The following is a 23,606-nucleotide window of genomic DNA, read 5'->3' on the forward strand; positions in this document are numbered from 1 at the left end:
ATGATCAGCTTTGTTCAAAAATTGGATGCTACATTGTCTGGCATGCTGCAATACTCAACTATAGGATAGTGCGCTGAATGGGCAGAAAAAGCACTGGATATAGCAGCAGATAAATATCCCTTTAATTGTCTCCATTTCTTTAAAATTGTCTTGTGTATAATATTATCTTTTCTGCCTCAAATTTGGTGAATCATTACACAAATAGAATTTGACAGGTAAATTATTAATTACTTAAGATTCTGTCAGGCATTCCACCCCAAAACGAACTAAACACGAAAAGAATTGTTGTATAAAATAATGAATGCCAAAATTCACAGCACCTATAGAAATAGCCGTCTCCTTAGAGTCTCCAGTGATCATCTTTACAGCAATGCCTGAGCTTTGAAGCATTTGAACTGCTTCTTTGACTTCAGTTCTCGGTGGATCAATAATGCCAATCAATCCCAAGAAAGTAAGTGCGCCTAATTCGCATCCAGCAGCTAGCGTGAGCACTGAGAGAAAGAAAAGGGAAGAGAATCTTATTAAAACTGATCTTTGTCTTTGTTGAACATGTATTATATATAATCAACTTGGATTTGAAGCCAATAGATGTTGAGATCATGTGCAGGCTACCTTTGAAACCCTCTATGTAACAATGTAGGACTTGGCATCAGATTTTTGCTATGACGGATAGCTTTTCCTCTGCGGCAAAAATGGCAGAATATTTCAGAAATCCTAAGTCAATTTGAACCTGGCACTCCTGTTTTCATGATGACAGGAAATGGAGTGGTCTGTAGTTTGGGCATGCACACTTTAAGAAGACAGCTGCCTCCTTAAATTATTTGAATTTAAATAATATGGAGGTGCCGGTCCACTGGGGTGGACAAAGGTAGACATCACACAACACTAGGTTATATCCAATAAGTTTATTTGGAAGCACTAGCTTTCGGAGCATTGCTCCTTCATCAGGAAGCTAATGGGGTAGAATCATAGGACACAGAATAAAGTGTCATACAACTGATGTGATGTATTTAATAAACCTAGATGTCTGTTAGGTCAGCATTAAAGGTGTGAGGTTAGAGTCTGTTTGTATTCCAATCTTGAGTCAAACTGGTTTTATTTCCAAAGTAGGATTTGATATAATGTCACATGGTCTGACTGCCTACAGATTGTGTGCTATTTGAACAAAATAGAATGTATCTGCAAATACAAATTCTAAATTGTTCAAAAAGTAAACAATCCATAGCCAGTCAGTCCATGTGACATTTTATCAATTCCTACTTTGGAAATAAAACCAATCTGACTCATGATTGGGATACAAACAGACTCCAACCTCACGCCTTTAATGCATTGTCTGAGCTGAGATGTCACTTTTTTTTATAAAATCTTAAGTTATCTCAGAAATGTGACTTGAAAGAAGTTCTGGGATTTACATATTAATAAATCAAAACCTGCAACCCTAAGTGAATAAAGACCTAACAGACATCTAGGTTTATTAAATACATCACATAGTTGTATGACACTTTGATTTTTTCTGTGTCCTATGATCCTGCCCCACTAGCTTCCTGATGAAGGTGCAACTCTCCGAAAGCTTGTACTTCCAAATAAACTTGTTGGACTATAACCTGGTGTTGTGCAACTTTTACATTTAAATGATTTGCAGCCTCCATTCAAATCTGATCTTGGAATCCCTGGAGTTTAGAACTCAGATTGTGGACATTACAGCTGGTAGGGGCAGACCTGTTGTCTATATTTTTTTGGATTATCAGGGTATCTGTTTGGACAGTTGAGTTATCCCTATGAAATACTTCCAGGGCATCTTATGATTGGGGTCAGGGATAATTTGGGGAGGGATGTTGTTCAGGTGCCCTTTAGGACTGTCAATTGTGGAGAAGATTGTGCACAATCCAGTGGAACTGCCCAATGTGTTCAAATATATTTCTATGAATGCAATTGCTTTTCTCAATTTCATGCAGTCTGTAATTTACAATGTTAAATAATGAAACTTTATTGTTTTTCCCCTGTTTGCAGTGGTGCTGTGGTACTTGACTTGGAGGTATAAGGGATCCTGGGGTATGGTTAGAAGGCCTTAATGGCATGGGTTGGCATGAGGGGGAGCGATGGAGATATTAAGGGCGAAGGCTGGAAGAATGTTTTACATTTTATTCTATTATTTTAAATTTTGGATGCAGTACTGGAGCCCTATGTTGGCTTTCTACTCAGCACGCTTGGGGAACTGGCAATCTCCTCAGGATGCATGGCCTGAGTACCCAATCCACTCTCCAGGCTATAAATGGGGAGTGTGGAAAGCCAAGGTGGTTTGTGGAGCTATGGTTTCTTCTGCCGCTCCACACCTGTCCAAACTACGAAAATTCGGTGTCTTGATGTTAACCCATTCATCTTACTGAATGCACAAAGGAGAACAAAGCTTTCGGGTTGTATTTAATGATGTGGGTGAGGTGTAGACAGGCAGTAGTTGGATTATTCCTGACTTTTCCATGCAATTACCCTCTTGCCCCAAATAATGAAGGCGATTGGAAACCAATCAACCAAACACAACTAATATTAAAAGGTGGCAGTGGGACTTCCTTCCCTCAACGGGAGGAAATCCTGCCCTTCCGAAGTGCCACATAACCTGATTGGTCAGCATTTTGCAGTCCCAGCAGTGCCAGAATGTAGCAGTGGTCACAGCTGGAACTGCAAGCTGGCTTACGAGAAGGAAGAAGCCCACACCAAAGCAAATAGAGGTTATTGGGCTGCGATGGATTAGGCATCTTACTGCTGGAATTGGTTGAGTGTGAGGAGTTGGCATAATACAGATAGGGACAAAGGAACGGAGAGACAGAGGTGAGAAAGTTAAACCCAATCTGCAAATGATATTCCTTTTGAAGGTGCTGACCCCCAACCCTTCTTCAGAGTCTATTTCCTTCCAGATCTTTTAAAAACACTTTTGAAAAACAAAACAAGCTGCCTAACCCCTGCTCATGCTGACTGTATCATGTCATGGGCAGGATAATACTGAGCTCTGATGAACTCCGAACAAGCTCAATGGACACTTTGTTCATTTACATACGAAGGGCAGTTTGCCAATTTTGGCACCCCCTCCACCTCCTTTAACTATTATCAGGATGAGCTCAGTGAGCCAACATATTTTACATGCCTCACTCCTGCCCTGCCTTAAGAAAACCTTAAGGTGGGAGCATATATTAACCTTTTGTACCAAGCAGAGCACCTCTGTGACAAAATGATCTGATACAACAACTATGATTAATATTCAATAGTTATCCATTTACCAGTAGTTATACATTACGATGAGGTAAAAAGATATCAAATACATGCAGGTTTTCACAAGACAATTAATTGTTTATGAAGTTTAAGACAGAACACAAGACCGTACCGCGCAGGCCCTCTGCTCCTAGTTTTGCTTGTTGTTGGATGTATATTGTCTTTTGTTGTGGTGTGAGGGGCACGGGCATACCACCATTGCTATAATTGCTACAGTACTGAATAACTCCTTCATATGCACCCTTCATGAAGTACATTTCTTCAGTTTCCTTTAAATGGCACATATAATAAAAACTGTTAGTGCTGCCGTGGGAGACATAGACAAACCGCGGAAAATATCTTTCAAGTTCACAAACAAAACAATCCCTACCCGACTCTTGTGGACGCATCTAACAGCCATCCATTTCTGTTCTGAGCTAAATGGATACTCTTTCTTCCTTATATAGCTCTGCTTAACATGATCAAGGTCCATCTTCAATTCAGAATGCAAGACATTAGATTTTAAAGTGAAAGGGTTGATCAATAATTTAACCAAATGACTTCTTAATTTTCCTTCAGACCTTGGCACTGAATCAGATATACAGTTGAGTTGAAACTATATTTGCACAAAATCATTAGAGAAAATTTTATTAGGGTGGCCCTTCTTGAACACATGAATAATCACTTTTACTATTTTCTAATTAATCTCCTATTTTTTGATAATCTGTTCAACAGGAAGTTCCCTGCAATCCCATCATCCCATCAACAGCCTGAGAAAGGTGAAAAACCTGTGTCACAAGTTTCCAGCCAAGGAATGGAGAACATGTAATGAGGAAGGGAGAGATTGCAATGTAACTGGGACGATGCACTTCCTGGTCTAGACACAACAATGGAAGTGTGCTTGGCCTATGGATCTGGCCTTTTTCCTCTCTATATACTTGGCAGGTTACACAATGCAGCGGAAACCTTATTAAAATGAGTCCAAAAAACATAAGCTCAATCCATGAATGGAAGCACGTTGCTACCTTAAAGAGATGTCATCACTGGCCTCCTTCTTAAGAGGAGATTGCTTGAGTGTTTTACCCTATTTCAGTTCCACCACAATGATGAAAAGGTGGTTCATGACAATTTTTTATGTCACTGAGTTGAATAAATAATCCTGATGGGATTGCAGAGAAACATTAATCTCTTCAGGTGAATTTTAAAAATGCATCAGAAGTCTCCTCCTCTTGAAATTTTCAACTTTTTAAGGTAATTTAGCTGTAGTTTGATACAAACTTGTAGCTAATGTTCCAGTTATGATCTGCTTCAAATATCCAAATTTATTTTTTCAGTAATTACCTTCATTGCAAGAGCAATTAAGGCACCTTCTGTTGGTTGTCCCATTAATGTGTCTTCTCTGATGACAGCGTTATTGCATAAACATCCAGCCTACGAGCAAGCAAATTTTAAACATGAGGCCCCACCATTAATCCTTGCGGTACCTCACTAGTAACAAAATTCATTCCCACGTTGTTGCTTTCTGTTCCTGATTTTTCCTCTGTCTATGACAATGGATTACCTCTAACGACAGGAAACCTGATCTGGTGTCATATTTTTATGTTTGGCATCTTATTAAATGCCCTTTTGAAAACCCACTGTTTTCTACACCTTCAGATCGTTCTAATAGATTTGCCAAGTTTTGGAGTCATTGATTGTTTTCATATTGCTCTTTATCAACATTAATTACGTTAAATTCTTCACTTTTATCAGACCCTAAGTTCCACATTGTTTGGGTCTTTTTTGGGTCTGTAGGTGGATTGGCCAAGGAGTCATAGAGTCATACAGCATGGAAACAGGCCCTTGGGCCCAACTTATCCATGCTGACCAGATTTCCTAAATCTGAACTTGTCCCATTTGTCTGTGTTTGGCCTACATCCCTCTACATCTTTCGAATCCATATACCTGCCTTGTAATGTCCAGGAATGTGAAGGTTATGTCGATTAGCTGTGGTAAATGTGGGCACATGGCGATAGACAGGGGTGATGAGTTTGGGGGGGATGCTGTTTGGGGGGTGTCAGTGCAGACTCAATGGGCTGAATGGCCCCTTTACCCAATGTAGGGATTATATGATGGAAAACAGACACAAAATATTTTGACTTTTACCCATTATAATTCTTCCTGTCTAATCCTCAAGGGGTCCAGAGTTACTTTTGTCACTCTATTTCACTTTACACACGTATAAAGCACAGACTGCAATAGTTTCTTTACTTAGTTTTTGTTCACTTCCATTCTATTTTATCCTTCTTGATTTTTATTTGACCATCCCTCAATAATTTTGGAACTTGTCCAGTTGTATGGTTACTACTGTATTAACTGGTCCTCATTAATAATCTGTTTATTGATGCACAGTTCGGGTTCCACCAGAGCCACTTGACATGAGATCTTGTTATAGCTTTGCTCCAAAAATAGACAGAAGAGCTGAGTGTCAGAGACAACTGGAGATTGACTGTCCTTGATATTAAAGCAGAAACTATGGGAATAGCTTCCCCATACAGAGCAGCAATTCAAGAAGACCACCCAACACCACCACCTTTTCAAGGCCAATAAATACCAGTGACACCCACATTCAGAGAATGAATTAAAAGTAACTCACTTCAACCAGTTTTCCTACAGACAGATTGGAGAATGCCTTTACTATTTCTCCATTGGATGACAGGTGTACATTGCCATTTCCATTATATCCTGTACCAGTTACCTGCACCAAATGAAAATGCAATTTTAATTCACAAGCCCAAAATGTCAACAAATTAGATTTGGTCATTATTCAAATGATTGTTTTTCAATCCACCAGCTAACTCGCTTTCAATAAGAGCTACTGAATACTTTTAGATAGTTTAAGAATGAGCCAATTAATACCCTTTCTGGCTGATCTATCTGCAAGCAGCTCGTCTGACCGGGGCACCAGTGAATGTGAACCAAATTCTTCAATTGACATAGGTCCACTACTTTAGCTTCCATTGCAAACTGGCCATTATAGATCTCTTGGATATAATACTGCAGTCAAAGCTATTGTACAACAAATATTCAAAGAATGTTTTTTAAAATGATCCAAGATTGCACACAAAAGTTGGCTAATCACCCTTTGCATAGTGACTTGACCATGCGTTTTTATCTGCTGCCTAATCTATGCTATCCCATTAGTAGACGCAGCTTATGGAAGGCTCCAGACTTTCATTGTGGGGGACCTTGAAGGGTGATCTCAAACTGTTTTGACACAAGAAAGTGCATTTTCAGATTACACCATTTTGAGTGGGTGGTAACAGTCTGGACCAGTCAACAGCAAGGGTGCTGGTGGAATTGAAAAGTTAATTGGAAGCATTTGCTCATCCTGAAAGAAGACAACAGCTTCATGTTCCAAGAGCCAATGTCATTCCTCTGAGGCGGCACCTCCAGCAATCCAAGTCATGAAACAAAGGACAGATTGCTATACTACTATGAGACCCTGCAGGCCCTTTTGAACATTGATATCTACAATCAGAATGATAGAGATTCAGCTTGTATCATTTCAGTCTGAGTTTCCATTGCAGCACATTGACATTGAGTGGCTTCTGCATGACCTGTAGTTAAAGCTGAGACATTGTCCATCAAGTGCTGCATCATAGTTGGGTCCACAGTGAGGAAATGGAGTTGACCGTCAGTTCCATGCTGAAAATGGACGGACAGACTTTAAACTCTGCATTCACCCATATGGCTGGTGGTGCAATTGGTGGGATATGGCATTTAAGGATGTAACCAGTGATCTTGAGCACTAGTGTGAGACTACTAAACTTGTTCTCGTACTTCATCTAAGTCCTTGGCATTAGGTAGTGCTGTTGACTGTTACGGCTTCTGTGACTGATTGGCCTATCTGGTCCACTGCCTTTGCAATGTTTGTTCAAAGATTTCTGAGTTCCCTGTAAATAGAAAGCCTATCTCCTCCTCTCTACATTCTGTTTCTTGGTCTTGAAAGAACTTCGAGCATGCATGCCTGGCTATTTGCAGGTTAAACTCACTTTTACAGTGATTTCCAGGACTTGCTGTAGTCAAAATGCACCTCCATCCTTCTGAACTGCAGGCTGACTTTAAATATTACAGTGCTGCTTTAAACTCACGCAGTACTGACTGCAGGTTGCAATTACATAAATGAGCAGACAGACCAGCAGTTTCAAATTGGAAGGGATGGGTTTGAGTTAATGATGCATTGCATCCCTTCTGCCCATTAATAGGGGTTGGTTTAATTTGTCCTCCAAAATCTGGTACATGGATAAATTGTGATGAAGAAACTATAAAAGCCTTATCAGGTTGAGAGTGCAAGGTATGTCATTGCTCACCTCTGCATGTATTCCATCTGATGTAACCAATCGTGTTACAGTCATCTCGTTAGCTGTTAGGGTGCCAGTCTTATCAGAACAGATAACGTTACAGCAACCTAGAATTTAATAAGTGTAACTAGCAATTACATTGCATTTTGCCAAAAATTATATTCGAGAATCAATTAAGGGGCTAACTTATTAAGACAGGATTCTATTTCTACTTTGGCCATTCATATATGAGAAAGTTTGAACAGGTCCAATTGAAAGAAAAATGGAAATTTAATTTACATTTTTTTCAACAATGCAAATATATTAAAGACATTTGCTTTTAAACTAACCAGCTCTGTTCCATCTTGCCTAATAATTCCTCCAAATGATAACTTTAGATGGATGGAAAACAAATCAAATTATTCAAATAAAAATAGTCATGATATTAATTTTAAGCCATGTGACTTAAATTGGAGAAAATAAATTCATTTTGTTGACTTACCTAATGTTTCTACAACAGGGAGTTTCTTTATTATCACTTTCTTCTTTGACATTCTAATCACACCTAGTGCTAATGTTACCGTGACAACAATTGGTAGGCCTTCCGGAATAGCTGCAACGGCCAGGCTATTAATAAAAACAAGAAGCCATGTTACAGCCAAGACTGACTCTGTCCATACGCAAAGTGCATACATGATATTATGGTAAGGCATTATCGGATAGCAACAGAACCACAAAAAATGATGGAAACAAGGTGTTTTGATTTGAAGCCAGGAAGGCCTCATAGAATATGAAATCCTTGACTGAGGCTGTTAACCTGGTCCAATCAGGGAGTCATGGCAGACAGATATAAGCAGGAGTATAGGGAGGCAATGGCCTAGTGGTAATATTACTGGACTGTTAATCCAGAGCCTCTGGTAATATTCTGGGGACATGGGTTAAAATCCTGTTTGAATTCAAGAAAATATTTGGAATTAAGAGTCTAATAATGACATCTAAGTATTGTCCATCTCACTAACATCCTTTATTGAAGGAAACTGTCATCCTGACCTAGTCTAGCCTACATGTGACCTGCAGTCAATGTGGTTGACTCTTAACTGCCCCCTGGGCAAGTAGAGATGAATGATAAATACCAGCCCAGCCAGTGATGCCGTCATCCTGTGAATGAATAAAAAAAACAGCATGGACTTGATTCAGTTCCAACCATCAGCTGAGGTTACTCTGAAAGTCTGTTTAAAAGAAAAAAAAATAAACAGGAGTAGCAGAGATTCTGTTCACTGCAGAAGTTGGCTCTGAGCTAGCTGGGTCAGTGTCATATATTTTGCAGATGTAAATAAAGGGTGGTGTTTTGGCTTACCAACCTTTATGGAATTCACAAGGGAAAGCAATTTGTCCAAAAAGTCATCCACTCGTGTTTTTGTTTGCACGATTTGGTCAATACTAACTGGGGCTATGATTATTATATTTTTAATCATTCTTTGTTCATGGGATGAGGGCTAGGTTAGCATTTATTTCCCATGCCACAGTCAATAGTGAATCTCGGGTCACACATGTCGGCCAGACCAGGTAAGGATGTCAGTTTCCCTCCCTAAAGGACATTAATTAACCAATTGGATTTTTCCTCAACAATCAACTTTATGGTCATCAGCAGACTCTTAATTTCAGACTTTTTAATCTGCCATGGTGAGACTTGAACTTGGATTCCCCAGAACATCATCTATGTCTTTGGATTAACAGCTCAGTGGTATTACCACGAAGCTTTAGTTACTCAATAATTGTGGATATATGTCACCTTTTGGACACCTAATGTGGGGAGCAAGATTCTTTTCTCAAAATGAGTTGGTAAATAGATAGTGCTTTTATCATTTCAGCAATTTTCATATCATGTTTCAACTCACAAATCACCATATTCATTAAATTCATTTTAATCGCTTTCAGAAGTGTGGATGATTTATTTGAAATTTAATGTCTCCTTCTCATAGAGTTTGTTTAAAAAGACTCCTTTCAAAAAAAGGAGAATTAGAACTATTTTAACCTTCCCCCAATTTACTTTGTTGCACCTTGCAGTCTCCCACCAGCTATTTCCTTCTCGTGGTGAAACACCACATACATAATACAACACAACACTGAAACACCAGCACTCTTTCAAAATGGCAATTTCTATTTCTGCTGATACAACACTGCCTTTCTTCATTGCGGATATATTCCTGCATATCAGTCACTCTTTGTGAGAGGGGAAAGATATAAAAGGGACCAAAGAGGCAACTTTTTCATGCAGAGGGTGATGTGTGTATGGAATGAGCTGCCAAAGGAAGTGGTGCAGGCTAGTATAATTACAACATTTAAAAGGCATCTTGATGGATATATGAATAGGAAGGGTTCCGAGGGATATGGGCCAAATACTGGCAAATGGGACTGGATTAATTTAGAATATCTAGTCGGCATGGGCGTATTGGATGGAAGGGTTTGTTTCCGTGCTATACATGTCTGTGACTCTATGGTTCTTTTATGTGTTTATAACGAAACCTTAAATAGTCACATATTCCACATTCCACATGTAAGGCAAGGATATATCATCATCTTCCATGGAACTGAACACAAATTTTCATCCCTTCGGCTGTAGAAATTTCCAGCTGAGCCTTATTTGTGTTAAGTTGCTAGGTAACATTGGATAAAGAAAGTAACCTCAAGGTCCTGACCAGGGCACCTTTTCAGGAGACTTCAGGATCATGAATTTGACCTCTGACCAATTTGTAGCCATCTCACATCGAAGTTATTTGCAAAACCAGTGAAGCCAACAAAAAAACTCCTTGTTTTACTTTTAAATTACTTGAATCTCATCAATTGTAAAAAACACATTAAAAATGAGATTGATTTGTACCAAGTTTAAAAATATTGTTCTTGCAATCATGAACAAAACCTCTCCTGTCTGGATATAGTTACATTATTGTTGGAAAAAATAATGCAGACTGTGCCATATGGTATCTCCAACACAAAGAAAATGACACAGACCAATGATTTACAAAAATGGCTCTACAAACATACTGGAAATTAAAACCAGCTCCAATAATGCAGACACCATCATAAACGAGAGGTGGAGCAGTCTGGGAAAACTGTAAGGAAGAAGTGCATCTCAAGATATTTAAAACTAGATTAATGTAAACTCACCAAAAACTATTCAAATGAATAGGAACCATAATAAAATAATTACACCTTAAGGAATCATTCATTCATGAATTCAGCTGGGAAAGGTAGAAATTATAACCAACATCACATTCACAAGAGGTCATTCAACAAGTAATATTAAACAAGAAAATGCAACAAGCACAGTTAACAAATAAAGCAATTATTTATAATTTGTAATAATTCAGATACAAATAATGAAAACATCTCATGAGTTAAGGAGTGAATATTTTAAATCATTTTCGGTGGAGAATGAAGGATTAAATAAACACACTTTACTTTCTTTGAAAAAATAGTTTAACATTCTTACTTTCACTCATAATTTTTCCCCTTGCTCTGGTCCCATGCAACTGCCTGATGCCAATTAGCCTGCTCCACAACCTATCACTCAATCCTACCTGGTAATAATAATGAGTATTTTGTTCCGCAGCATAAGCGAAAAGCATCTATTTAGAAGCAAACTTATTACCAATAGATAAGCAGAATTAGAGAGAATTTCACTCATCTGTTTATCATAATGCTGTTTCTAAATAGGAATCTCTCTTTTTACTTAAGCAAATAAAGAACAACTATTTTTCCCATGTATAATACCCTGAAGCAAAAATTATTGAAGGCCAACAGGTTCATTCTCTGTTAATGACATATCATAATGGTCATTGCTATTCCATCACATGAAACTGAAAGGAACATTGATGTTCTTACCTAACTCCTATAGTAAACATGCCAAGGAGGTGCTTCCCTTGTGACCAACCAATCAGCATCATTAAACCTGTGGAAAACAAGGTTTGCAGTTACATGAAAGGTGTTGAAATGAATGAATTAAGACATTAGAGGTAAAGGTCCAGGAGTCTTGTACCAGTCCACGGCTGCGAATTCAGTAATAGTGAAGTTACAGCAATGGAAGGAAGGAATCATAAAGGCCAAAGATGTGCAGGTTAGATGGATTGCTAAATTGCCCTGGAGTGTTCAGGAATATGCAGGCTACGTGGATTAGTCATGGGAAATGTGGGGTTATGGGGATGGGTAGGGGGCACGTTTGGTAGAATGTTTTTAGGAGGGATGGTGCAGACTCGAACTGCCTCCATCTGCACTGTAGATTCTATTAATTCATTCCCATTTGATTTATTTCCATTCACAATTTCACTATCAGCATAATTACATTTAACCAAAAATCAAAATGTTAACAGATGTATTTCATTTGGGAAATTTGTGATTTGTCATCGCTTTTGGCCAAATTCAGAAAGCTTCTGAACAATTTTCAACAGGACTAGTCAATCTTCCATTTGAATACCTACAGCACATGAGAAGATATATTGTTTTAATATGATAGGAATATTTCATTTCTGATGAAGGGCTTATGCCCGAAACATCAATTCTCCTGCTCCTCGGATGCTGCCTGACCTGCTGTGCTTTTCCAGCACCACACTCTCGACTCTGATCTCCAGCATCTGCAGTCCTCACTTTCTCCTAATGGTATATATTGAGATGTGACACTTCTAGGGGAACTATAAATCAAAATAGGTCACTAAACCTCATAAAGAGATATTAGGGCAGGTAACTAAAAGTTTGGTCAAAGACTTAGGTCTCAGGAACAATGTGAGGTAAAGAGTAAGGAAGATTTAGTTAGGAAATTCCAGTACTCAGCAACTTGACATTAATGGTGAGGTGAAAAATGTGTTGCTAGAAAAACGCAGCAGGTCAGGCAGCATCCAACGAGCAGGGGAATCAATGTTTCGGGCATAAGCCCTTCTTCAGGAATGAGGAGGGTGTGCCAAGCAGGCTAAGATAAAAGGTAGGGAGGATGGACTTGGGGGAGGGGCCATTAATGATGAAATGATTGAAATTAGGGACAATGTGGAGGCCAGAGTGAAAAGACCACCAAGATCTAGAAAGGTGTATGGGGACTGGAGCAGATTATCAAGATAAGGAAGGACAAGACCATGGAAGGATTTAACAAAGATCAGAAGCTTAAAATTTAAGTATTGCTTAACCAGGAACCAATATCAGTCAATGAGCACAAGCCAAATGGGTGGTTTAGTTTATGGCAGAGGGGATTGGGGGGTATGATGTGGGAGGCTGTCCAAGAGCACACCAGAACAGTCCAGTCTGGACATGAGAAATTAATGGAGGAGTGTTTCAACAGCAGATGAGCTGAGTTGGGGATAGGTGATGGAGCAGAGTTAATGACATTACAGGGTCATACTGAAGGTGCATATATGTGCTGGCAAGTTCACCTCAGCATAAAATATGACCCCAAGATTGCAAACATTCTGCTCTGCCCTGAGCAAGCGTGAGGTACAGGAAGTGAGAAGTCGGTAGCTGGGGACTGCAGCTTGTGGTGTGATGAAGACAAAGGCTTTGGTCTTCTGAATATGTATTTGAAAGAAATTTCTGCACATCCAGTCCTGTTGTCATAAATACATAAATATATTTTAATAAATCATACCGATAAGAAATAGTTGGAGGACTATATATGCAATAGATAGATCTTTGGGGACCACAAAAGGCAACTGTTAGAAATAGGTTGACAATCCACTGCATGTGATTTTCTGGTTGCAAATATATAGATAATAATGGAAGTGAGCAAGAGCATCTCCACTCAACTGACTGATGATGAAGGACCAAGCTGTGATATGCATATTGAGTTAAAATAAAAGCTGGCTTCTGGAGAAGATTCTGAATTATAAATGTTTGGCTCCAAGTGAGAAAGAAAACAGTAGAGGTGAATTGTCTTTCTTCATATTTAAGCAACAGCTTGCCCTTTGGTGTATCAGTATGTATTATTCACTGTTCTAAATAGATTTCAAGTTTGCATCACTATCTCAGTAATAGGTATTATTGTTCATCGAGATGTATCATTTAATACATGGGGTGTAACTTCCCCCACTTTCAGTTAAAATGTTTTCTTCACCAAGATTTGTGCTGAATGATCCACATGGCTTGGACTGACTTCCCTCACACCACCTTCCACTCTTCACCTCATTAGTCATGTACCTGGATTCATGGGTGACCCACAGGGACTGAAAGGCCCACCACTGCGGGCACCTTTTGTTGTACACACCTCCAACACCATGTTGGAATGGCAGCTGTGCTTCATTTCAGATGCTACAAGCCAGGATTGACCCTCACACTATGATCGGAATCAGAAACAGAAATTGCTGGAAAAGCTCAGTAGGTCTGGCAATATCTGTGGAGACAAATCAGAGTTAATGTTTCAGGTCCAGTGACCCTTCTTCAGAACTGATGGTAGCTCGGAAATTGTCAGGATATATGCAGAAGATAGGGTGGGGGCAGGGGGTAAGGAGTAAATGATAGTTGGGGATAGAGCCCAAAGAGAGAGAATCACAGTAGGACAGAGAAAAGAATGGATAACCATTAACCTAGGAGAATGAATAGCTACTAATGGGGATTATTAGTGGCTAACAATGTGTTGTGTTTGATAACATACCATGTGATTAAAAAGGTCTGGTGTGTGGGGGTTGGGGTAAGGACATGGAAGACGTTGTCTCAAGTCCTAAAATTGTTGAACTCGATATTGAGTCCAGAAGGCTGTAGAGTTCCCAAGTGGAAAATGAGGTGGTGCACTTCCAGCTGAGCTGGAGTACTGCAACACGCCTGAGACAGAGATGTTGGCCAAGAAGCAAGATGGTATATTGAAGTAGCAGGCAACTGGAAGCTCAGGGTTTTTTAGTGGACAGAACATAGGTGTGTTGTGAAGTGGTCAGCCAGTCTATGCCTTGTTTTCCTAATGTACACTGTAATGTTCGAGCCTCTATAGTCAAAGTGTACCAGAGGCAAGGAAAGTTTATTCTATGCTTTGTTTTCAGGGACATGGAACTCAGGGTGAACGAAATGCTGGAAAGGAGGCTGCAGTTTTTGTAGACCCCATCAAATACTTTCTGGAAATCTAAGAACTGCACATTCACCGGTTCCCCTTTGCCACAGCACGTTACCTTTTCAACTGGTCAAACGTGGTTTCACTTTTACAAAACATTGTTGACATAGCCTTGAACTTATCCAATTCCTGCTTTAGCACCTTTAATAATAGCTTCGAACATTTTCCCTCTAATAGATGTTAAGTTAACTAGCCTGTAGTTTCTGCTTTCTGTCCCTTTCCGTTTATGGACAAAAAAGTGACATTCACTATTTCCCGACCACATCAAGGGTGTTTTGGAAAATTAAAACCAATGCATCCTCTATCTCACTAGCTGTTTCCTTTCAGACACTATGTTGAAGTCCATCAGGATGTAAGGAGTTGTCTGTCTGCAACTCCAACAACTTACCCAGTACCATTTCCCTAGTGATTGTGATTTTCCAGAGTTCATCCCTCACTTCCATTTTCCGATTTATTGCTGCTTCTTCGAAGTTGTTTGTATCCTTACAGTGAAGACTGATATCCAATACTTGTTCAAATCATCTGTCATTTCCTTATTTTTCATTGTTAACTTTACAGTGTCATTCTATAAAGCACCAAAGCTTATTTGATTCAGTGTTTTTTTTTCAACTTTTTACCTATTATTTATTTATCTATCTGCCTGTATTGTTCGCAAGACAAAGCTTTTCATTGTGCCTCAGTACATGTGACAATAAATTCAATTCAAAAAATTGATAAAAACTCTTATTGTTTGTTTTCAATCTGAACTGCCACTGTGCATGGAACCTACCAAGATTCATGGATTACAACTCTCACTACTGCAGGCATCATGTCCACTCACCAGCTCTTACCCACTTCGTATTCCCAAAATGCTAGCGTGCTCTCTGTACTTTGCGCTCCATCACTGGGGACACATCTCCTACTCATGCATCACCACTAATTGCCCTTCCATTCAAGAGGAATGGTGGGGCATGAGCACTCACATATATTGTCGTGAAGAAGCAGCTGCATGATAGGCAGAACAAGCATTCAGCAAACTGTAGTCACTGCAGATACATGTCAGGAATTTGCCCTGTTTTGTTTATTGGTAGAAAGAAGAAGATTTGATGTAGCCCATTGGTGAGATTAATTAGGACTTCAATGAGATGTACTGAATGGATATAAGGTAGTTGCCAATCAATGTTGAGGTTTTGAAGTTGCCACTTAAGACTTGAGGGAAAAGAAGGAAAGATCCAGAATATTTTTCTCAACATTGGGAATCTGATATTTTTCATTACCACTGTAATTTCCTATTTTCCCTGCCATCCCTCACAATATACCAGAGTGATTTCAAAATGTTCTTGATTTACAGAAAAATTTGCTCAGGGTGAAGGAAGCTATAATATCATGGTATGAAGACTACACCCAGATCATTTGATCTCCGAAAACACTTCAAGTGAGCAGCTTGCAATTCTATGGCAAAATAGTTTTCCTGCAATTGTTTATGTGCTGGGCAGTTGGAAAATCTAATAATTCTTCATCCCTGGCTCAGAGTGGGGTTATTGAAAAAACATTCAGAGAGATAACACAGGTAAGGGTGTGAACATGGTAAGATGAATCGTAAACACATTCTGAAACCTAACCCACTATGATCACACTCAATTCTGGATTACTCACAGCATAGCTAAGTCTGCTCTCACCAGAAGGGTAAGCAAGTATGTGCTCCACTCTGCCACACTTATCCTCCAATCTTCTCAACTGCCAGCAATTTTCACCAGCTGCTCGTGCATTAGGCCTGACAGCTGGCCTGGCTACAAGATAGCTCCAAGAAATAGAATAAAACAATTCCAACAGGAACCTGCTGTTAAATGCAATGCAACTTTCCTGGTCACAGACAGATACCTCCCGCTGCGTCTTTGTAATTCCCGGACTCAACAGCCTGAATTTTTGCATGGAACTATTTCTCTTAGAAAATGGTGCTGGAAGCACAAAATCCTGCCTCTAAACATCTGTGCCATTTTCAAGGGACAGTAGGGGGAAGAATGGGGGCAACTCTTAATGTTCACATCAGACTTCATGGAAATCACTTTATATGTTAAAGTGCAGATGCTTTCAGCCAGATCTTATTTTCGCTAGTGGGATGTCCAAAACACGACATGTATGCTTTAGATCTGTGAGAAGACATTCCAAAACCTTACCAGAGTTCTTTGGAGAGATAAAATTTAGTCCAGGAACACATTTGAAAAATGATAGGTACTTTTACACATGAAAAACATTGGATCCATCAAAGGGAACAATCTAGGCATTTAAATATCCTGACTGTTAAACAATAAAAAACTTTTAAAAAAATTACTTGCTATTTCACTCTGTCTGTTGATGTATAGGATTAATGCTGCATGACTGATTTCACAAGCTACCACCACAATGTTCTGCTTGTCAGTTCACAGTTTGACTGACAACTCTAAGTGTTTATAAAGCTTTTGAAGTGGGACTACAAATGGATTAAATATTTGAAGGATCTAAAATGTAGTGAACAGGTTTTTAACCGATAAGAGTGTTTTTGTCGAAATAGACACTAAAGAACTTTATTTAATCTGAGTATATACTGAGGTATGCAGATGGTAGATACGAAGCGAGTTACCATGGAGGGTGGAAGAATTAGGAGTGTTGGATGAGGAGTATATAGAGCCATGGGGGCATGTTAAGTGGCATGAGCCAGAATGAATGGAGCAAGGAGATAGTGAGAGTGCATGGGCGGTGAGGCCTATTGGCTGCTGGGCTGTTCTATGTTTTATTCCTTTATTTTTCTTCCTGCAAATGTTGAAGTTCCAAGATAATGTTTTCTTCAAGTCTGCTTCCACATCTGGAAGTCTTAAAACACTTTCAAATCTCACAAATGCTAACTCTAATAATGTATACATTGATCACAGAGAAAACTAAAGTTGTATCTTGTAAAACTTACCAATAACTGCAAATGAAAAGAGTGATAGTTGTTTTCCTAGCTTGTCCATACTTTTTTGTAATGGGGTCTTTGGAGCCTAGATATAATACATAAAAATAAAATCAATATTTCACAGATTATCGGTTTAAAGGTCTTTCATTCTAAATAATCATAAATTTTTAGACGTAATTTAATAATTAACAGAAGTACTATTAGCCTGGATATTTGTTTTATTTTTAATTATTTTATTTGCATTTCTAATCAATGGTTGAGGAAGAGAAACCAAGATAAGAAAACGAAAGTAAGAAAATAACTTGCCAGTTTATAAAAAAAATACAAGAGAAGATTTTGCTATGGAGGAATCAAGTTCACATGTTTTGAGCTGAATTTCTCCATAGGTTTCAGGACCATTTTCTGATACCAAATTGGGGTTCTGAGTCCACGGGTGCTAGAGGTAAGACTGGAGAACAATCTTTCCAGCGCTTATTCAACACTGCACTTGCCATCTAATAAATGACAAAAAATACTGCAGACACTGGAATCCAAGGTAGACAAGCAGGTGGCTCAAAGAACACAGCAAGCCAGGCAGCATCAGGAGGTGGAGAAGTCAACATTTCGGGTGTAGCACCTCTTCAGGATTGGGGGTTCCTTTCCTCCCCACCTCCTTTATCTGAAGCTTCCCTAACACGCAGCCTCAGTTCTGAAGATGGGTTACACTCAAAACGTTGACTTCCTGATGCTGCCTGGCTTGCTGTGTTCTTCCAGCCTCCTGCTTGTCTACCATCTAATTAATGACAGCAGTAAGGCTCACAAAATTGCCAATCCAATCATTAGACCAGCAGATCTGTAACCCCGAAAGCCCCATTAGACAAAGTGGAAGCTGCTGAGGAAGGTCAGGAGGCAAGGGTGATACCTGAATAGGCCCAGTGGCAAGTATATAAAGAAGGATCCAACTTGCTTGGGTTCAGCTGCAATAGTTCTCCTTTATGGATGCAAGGGATGCAGCTCAGCCTTGGTGGAGTGGGACCATATGTTCTGAGGGCACCCCAGTCTGCTGCAGAAAGGATGTCTTGAATGAGCAGAATGCCACTAAGATGCTGGCAAGGCTACAAAAGGTCACCCCTTCCTGGTGCCTAAACTATGCTAATTGGCTATTCACCTCCATGGTCACCCCTGAGAAACTTCCTCAGCAGTGGCAATGCATCAGGGAGCCATTTCAACATGGCTCCCCGTTATTTTCCTCATCCCACCCCAAAAATCCAAGCTGACCAGGGTGAGAGCAGGAAAGTTTAGTCCAGTGCATCGGAGCAACATTTATTACATGAACTACAAAAGGAGAAGAAACGTCAAAGTTACTCCCTTTCTACAAAGACTGTGAATATGGAAAACTAACTGTAAAATGCCAGAAGAAAATTTAGCCTTCCAACTTCTTTTGATTTCTACTTTTTTAAAAAGGCAAGAAATATTTGTGAGGGGGATCATTATCCCACTTTGAGCATCTAATCAGGCCTTCGTCAGTGGGGTCAGATACTCAGTAAAAAGCTCCTTTATTTTCCACTAAACAGTTTGCATCCAAGCAGCGGGCGGCATGGTGGTTAGCACTGCTGCCTCACAGCGCCAGAGACTCAGGTTCAATTCCCGCCTCAGGCGACTCTCTGTGTGGAGTTTGCACATTCTCCCCGTGTCTGCGTGGGTTTCCTCCAGGTGCTCCGGTTTCGTACCACAATCCAAAAATGTGCAGGTTAGGTGAATTGGCCATGCTAAATTGCCCGTAGTGTTAGGTGAAGGGGTAAATGTAGGGGAATGGGTGGGTGGATTGTGGGTCGGTGTGGACTTGTTGAGCCGAAGGGCCTGTTTCCATACTGTAAGTAATCTAATCTAACTCATGGTTTCAGTCTATTTTGTTGTTGTGCAAGTGCATGCCCAGTTAATTCCCACCAGATCTGTACAAGGAAACACAAATTGTAATCAAATAAACAGTGGCCATTTCTCACCTCAGTGAGGGTGATAAAAGAAATATTACAGGGAGAGAATTTCCAAGCCAAGTTATCCTGTCGTTTGCATTGAATGTATACAATCTCTTTTGACAAATCTCAGATTGACAGATCACATCTATAGGCAATAGTATTAAAAAATGAATGGTATATACCTCTTCAGCTTGCATCATTTTAAACACTTCTCCAAACTCAGAGTTTTCACCAGTTCCAATCACAATGCCCTGGACAGAAGAAACAAGCATAAACAACTTCACAGTGGCACATCATACGTATAAAAAAATCAAAGATTTGCAAATACTGGAACTCAGGAACAAAAACAGAAATCACTGGGAAAACTCAGCAGGTCAGGCAGCATCTGTGGAGAGAGAGCCGAGTTATTGTTTGGAATATGGTTCTGAGTTACAAGTCCATTACCACTATACCACTGCCTCAGTACTTAAGATCAAGATAGCACGGTGGCTCAGTGGCTAGCACTGCTGCCTCACAGGCACCAGGGTCCCAGGCTCGATTCCAGCCTCGGGTGACTGTCTGTGTGGAGTTTGCACATTCTCCCCGTGTCTGCGTGGGTTTCCTCTGGGTACTCCGGTTTCCTCCCACAGTGAATTGACCATGCTAAATTGCCCATAGTGCTAGGTGCATTAATGAGAGGGAAATGGGACTGGGTGGTTTACTCTTCAGAGGGTCGGTGCGGACTTGTTGGGCCGAAGGGCCTGTTGAAACTTTATTGCTGGAACAGCACAGCAGGTCAGGCAGCCTGTTTCCACACTGTAGGAAATCTAAAAAAAAGATTCGTGACAATTCAGAGTAAATCTTGGAAGTAGGTAAGAAACATCCTATAAAAGAGAAACCAGTACTTCGAGGGTCTGTACTGGTGTGTACATGGGGAAGGCTGCAGGGCAGGTCAAGTGGAGTGGAATCCCTCAGATTCCAGTACTATGTACTATTATCACTTCTAAATTAAGAAGATTTAGATTCAGAAGTTGATACCAAACAAGGAAAGATGAGTTGATTTTGAGGAGGCATCTCAAGAGCTGAAAAAACAGTTTTGGGGCAGATTTCATCAGTAAGTGAAACAAATTCAGGGGAAATGTGCTACATAATGCAGACAAGTGGAAGGGAGGGAAAAGAATGGAAATAAATGGTCCATGAATATTACCAAAACAGTTGAGGATAAAATTTCAAATGTGAACTTGCATAGAGCTATCTTCCATTTCCTCAATCTAGTAAAGCAGAGGGCTCACCAGTAACAACTTTATGTAAACAGTTCAACATAATCCCGAGGAAAGTGCTCAAGACTTGTTTCTTAGATTTCATAAAGAGTGAACTTAAAAATTAGAATAGAAGTTGATTGTTTTTGACTTGAGTGGACATGATGGGCATAAGGGTCTTTTTCCATGCTGGAGATATCCACGATTCTATGACTCCAAAGGTGAAAAATTAAGTGCCTTAACTCTTTAAAAAGTTTAAAAATGTTCACCCTGAGGGCAGCAATCAAAACAGTAAACATAATATGTCAGAATATGACTAATACTGCAAAATAATATTTTAATGAATTCGTAGTTAAGTCATATAACACTCTCACACACAAATAAACAAGGGTGTGTATTAAGAGTACCCAAGAAGCTCAAATGACATTAAAGAGGCATCAGAGTACAGACTCATAGAATCAGAGTAGGTCAAGAGTTTACCGATAAACAAGTAGTGGCAACAATAACTGCTGATGTTCAAAATTCAATCAGAATCAGGAAAATAATTAGAACAACCTTTATTAATATCTAAATATCTAACAGAATGGAGTAGTGATCAAAGCAATTTGATGATATCAAATCTTTTCACCTGCCTTTCTAAAAAAAATTTTTTCACTAAACCAATGACATCACATGAAATAAGGTTTCAGGTATTAAAAAGTGCAAAATTCAGAGCAAAACAAAGTGTGGCGTCCTCTAGCAGATTTAAACTGTTTCTCACATTTTGTTTAGATAAAGGCTTTTCCACTTCTACTGTTGAAATTGTGGACAGAGTTATCACTTGGTCAACTGAATGAATCAGAAATCTCTCAGAAGGCATTAGTAACAATTTATATAAACATTTCAGCATAATCCCCAAGATGTCCTCCAGACCTGTTTCTTAGGGTCTGTAAACAGTGTACATAAACAGCAACAATATATTTGGGAACTTGGCAGAGTAACAACAGAATGTTTATTTACAAATTGATAGCTGAATTGGCCATTTATGCAGCATGTTGAATTGTGTTGTTCTCAAAGTCTGTCACTGTATCAAACAATGAAGAAGGTCTGTATGTCCTGCCAGTGCAATGAAACAGGATATCAATGCCATTAATGTCACCACTGTGCACCTTGATCAGTGGTTCTGCACCCACTCCAACTGTAAGTGCATGCATGGTGCAGCTGGCATCATTGTTGCACACATGTTAACTGCTGAACACCTACCACCTACCTGCTTGTCCTTCTCATCATCCTTTCATCTCTCCATTTACTGCTTTAATCCCTGTCACCACAGTGCTTTGCTTCCTGCCCCATCACATTTTTACACAGGACTCCCTTGTCGTCCATTTGGCACCATATACAAAATCTAAATATTTCATTAAAAAGACCTTTCATTTACACCCTTCCCCATTTTCAGATAAAGTGGTTTGTCAAATAAGATTCATAGCACCTTGGCTCAGAGTGATTTTTCTCTTGCAATCTTCTGCCCTTCACTTCACCAATTATGCAACTGTGATATTTGTTATCCATATCAGGGTGATTGCAAGGCTGGAAAGGCAGTACCTGCCACTTCAGGGACCTGTCAGTATTCACTCCGTCAGTGCCATATTTAATCATTCAGCTATTGACCACTTCAGATACTGCAAAGCCCACCACACTATGACACACGACCATAATGGCCCAGCATTCCCTGCTTCAGAGCAAAGATGGTGCTGAGAGATGGGGTGGTGGATTGGAAGGGTGCTTTTACTCCAGCTGACCACCCACAGAGGACCGTGCCATCAGACCTAGCCAGCTTGGACCCAACTTGCAAAATGGATCAATGTTGAGGGAGAAAGCATAGCAGTGTCGAAAGAAGGTAAACTATCTTCTGTTCTCTGGTTGTATCTGCCCTCTGCTCCCTCACTATCAGAGGATCATCAGTCACTCTAATTTTGCAACTGCATCAAAGCTCATGAACTTCAACTCTCACCATTACACACATCACATCCATTTAACTATTCTCACCAATTGTGAAAAAGGTGTATAAAATATTAGCATTTTGGAATTTGTATTTTAAAGTAGAGGTAAAATAGAAGTGTGGTTTCAATTCTGTTCAGTTCTTTTTAAAAAGATCAGGAAGTCATTAGGAGCAACAAACTAATTAAATCATTTTCGTGACTTCAGTTAAGTGCCAAGCAGGATACCTGTGATGTTAACTGATGAAGCGTTGACAGTGTTTTTATGACAAATAGAAAAAGCAGATGAGTACTGCTGAGAATTTTGAATTCAGCTCAGAATCTGGTTTCAGTTCAGGAGAAGAGTTTCACCTGAGGAGTGCTTTTGTTTGTGAAGTCTCTCAGCTGTAAGTTTGTGTCGAACTCTTTATACTATCAGACCTGAAAAGATGCTTATTTGATCAAAGGTGGAAAGAAATCATTGGGCAATCACACTTCAAGAGAGTTAGGTAAGAAAGAAATTAAAGAGTCAAATAGGAGTGACACTTCACTGGGATTGAGCATCTGTAAAGGGGATTGTTTGGAAACAGGCTGAAACTCTGCTTTGCTGTTTATGTTATAATCTTTCTAAATTGTCACATATACACATATACATATCAAACTTCTTTGTATGTAATAAACTTGTGATCTTTGATTAAATAATATTGGCAGCCCCATGTGAATATGTTTTCAGTGACTAACTGTCAAGCTAACCAACTGCAAAAATTATACTTATGATCTATCAGCCAGTTTTCAGTCTGGGATTTGATTTGTCTAACATTACGACTGGCTGGGATTATAATATCCATTTCAATCTCCCAAAATAGTAACCCTCTCTGCTCTATGTGAGTCCGACTCACTCACT

General features: G+C 39.5%; 1 protein-coding gene across 1 annotated transcript in view; it reads right to left on the reverse strand.

Annotated features, from left to right (window-relative positions):
- The window catches only part of LOC122558260 (calcium-transporting ATPase type 2C member 2-like), an 87,238-nt gene that overhangs the window by 25,980 nt on the left and 37,652 nt on the right, over positions 1-23,606 (reverse strand). Inside the window, exons 9-18 of the mRNA XM_043706642.1 lie at positions 19,692-19,760; positions 17,564-17,639; positions 11,451-11,517; positions 8,068-8,192; positions 7,596-7,693; positions 5,879-5,980; positions 4,585-4,674; positions 3,635-3,736; positions 3,377-3,533; positions 321-491 (exon numbers count right to left, since the gene is read on the reverse strand). Of these exons, the coding sequence (XP_043562577.1) occupies positions 321-491; positions 3,377-3,533; positions 3,635-3,736; positions 4,585-4,674; positions 5,879-5,980; positions 7,596-7,693; positions 8,068-8,192; positions 11,451-11,517; positions 17,564-17,639; positions 19,692-19,760 (1,057 nt within the window). The remainder of the gene's footprint in view (positions 1-320; positions 492-3,376; positions 3,534-3,634; positions 3,737-4,584; positions 4,675-5,878; positions 5,981-7,595; positions 7,694-8,067; positions 8,193-11,450; positions 11,518-17,563; positions 17,640-19,691; positions 19,761-23,606) is intronic.

The sequence above is a fragment of the Chiloscyllium plagiosum genome, chromosome 17 (genome assembly GCF_004010195.1).
Source record: "Chiloscyllium plagiosum isolate BGI_BamShark_2017 chromosome 17, ASM401019v2, whole genome shotgun sequence".
Classification (NCBI taxonomy): domain Eukaryota; kingdom Metazoa; phylum Chordata; class Chondrichthyes; order Orectolobiformes; family Hemiscylliidae; genus Chiloscyllium; species Chiloscyllium plagiosum.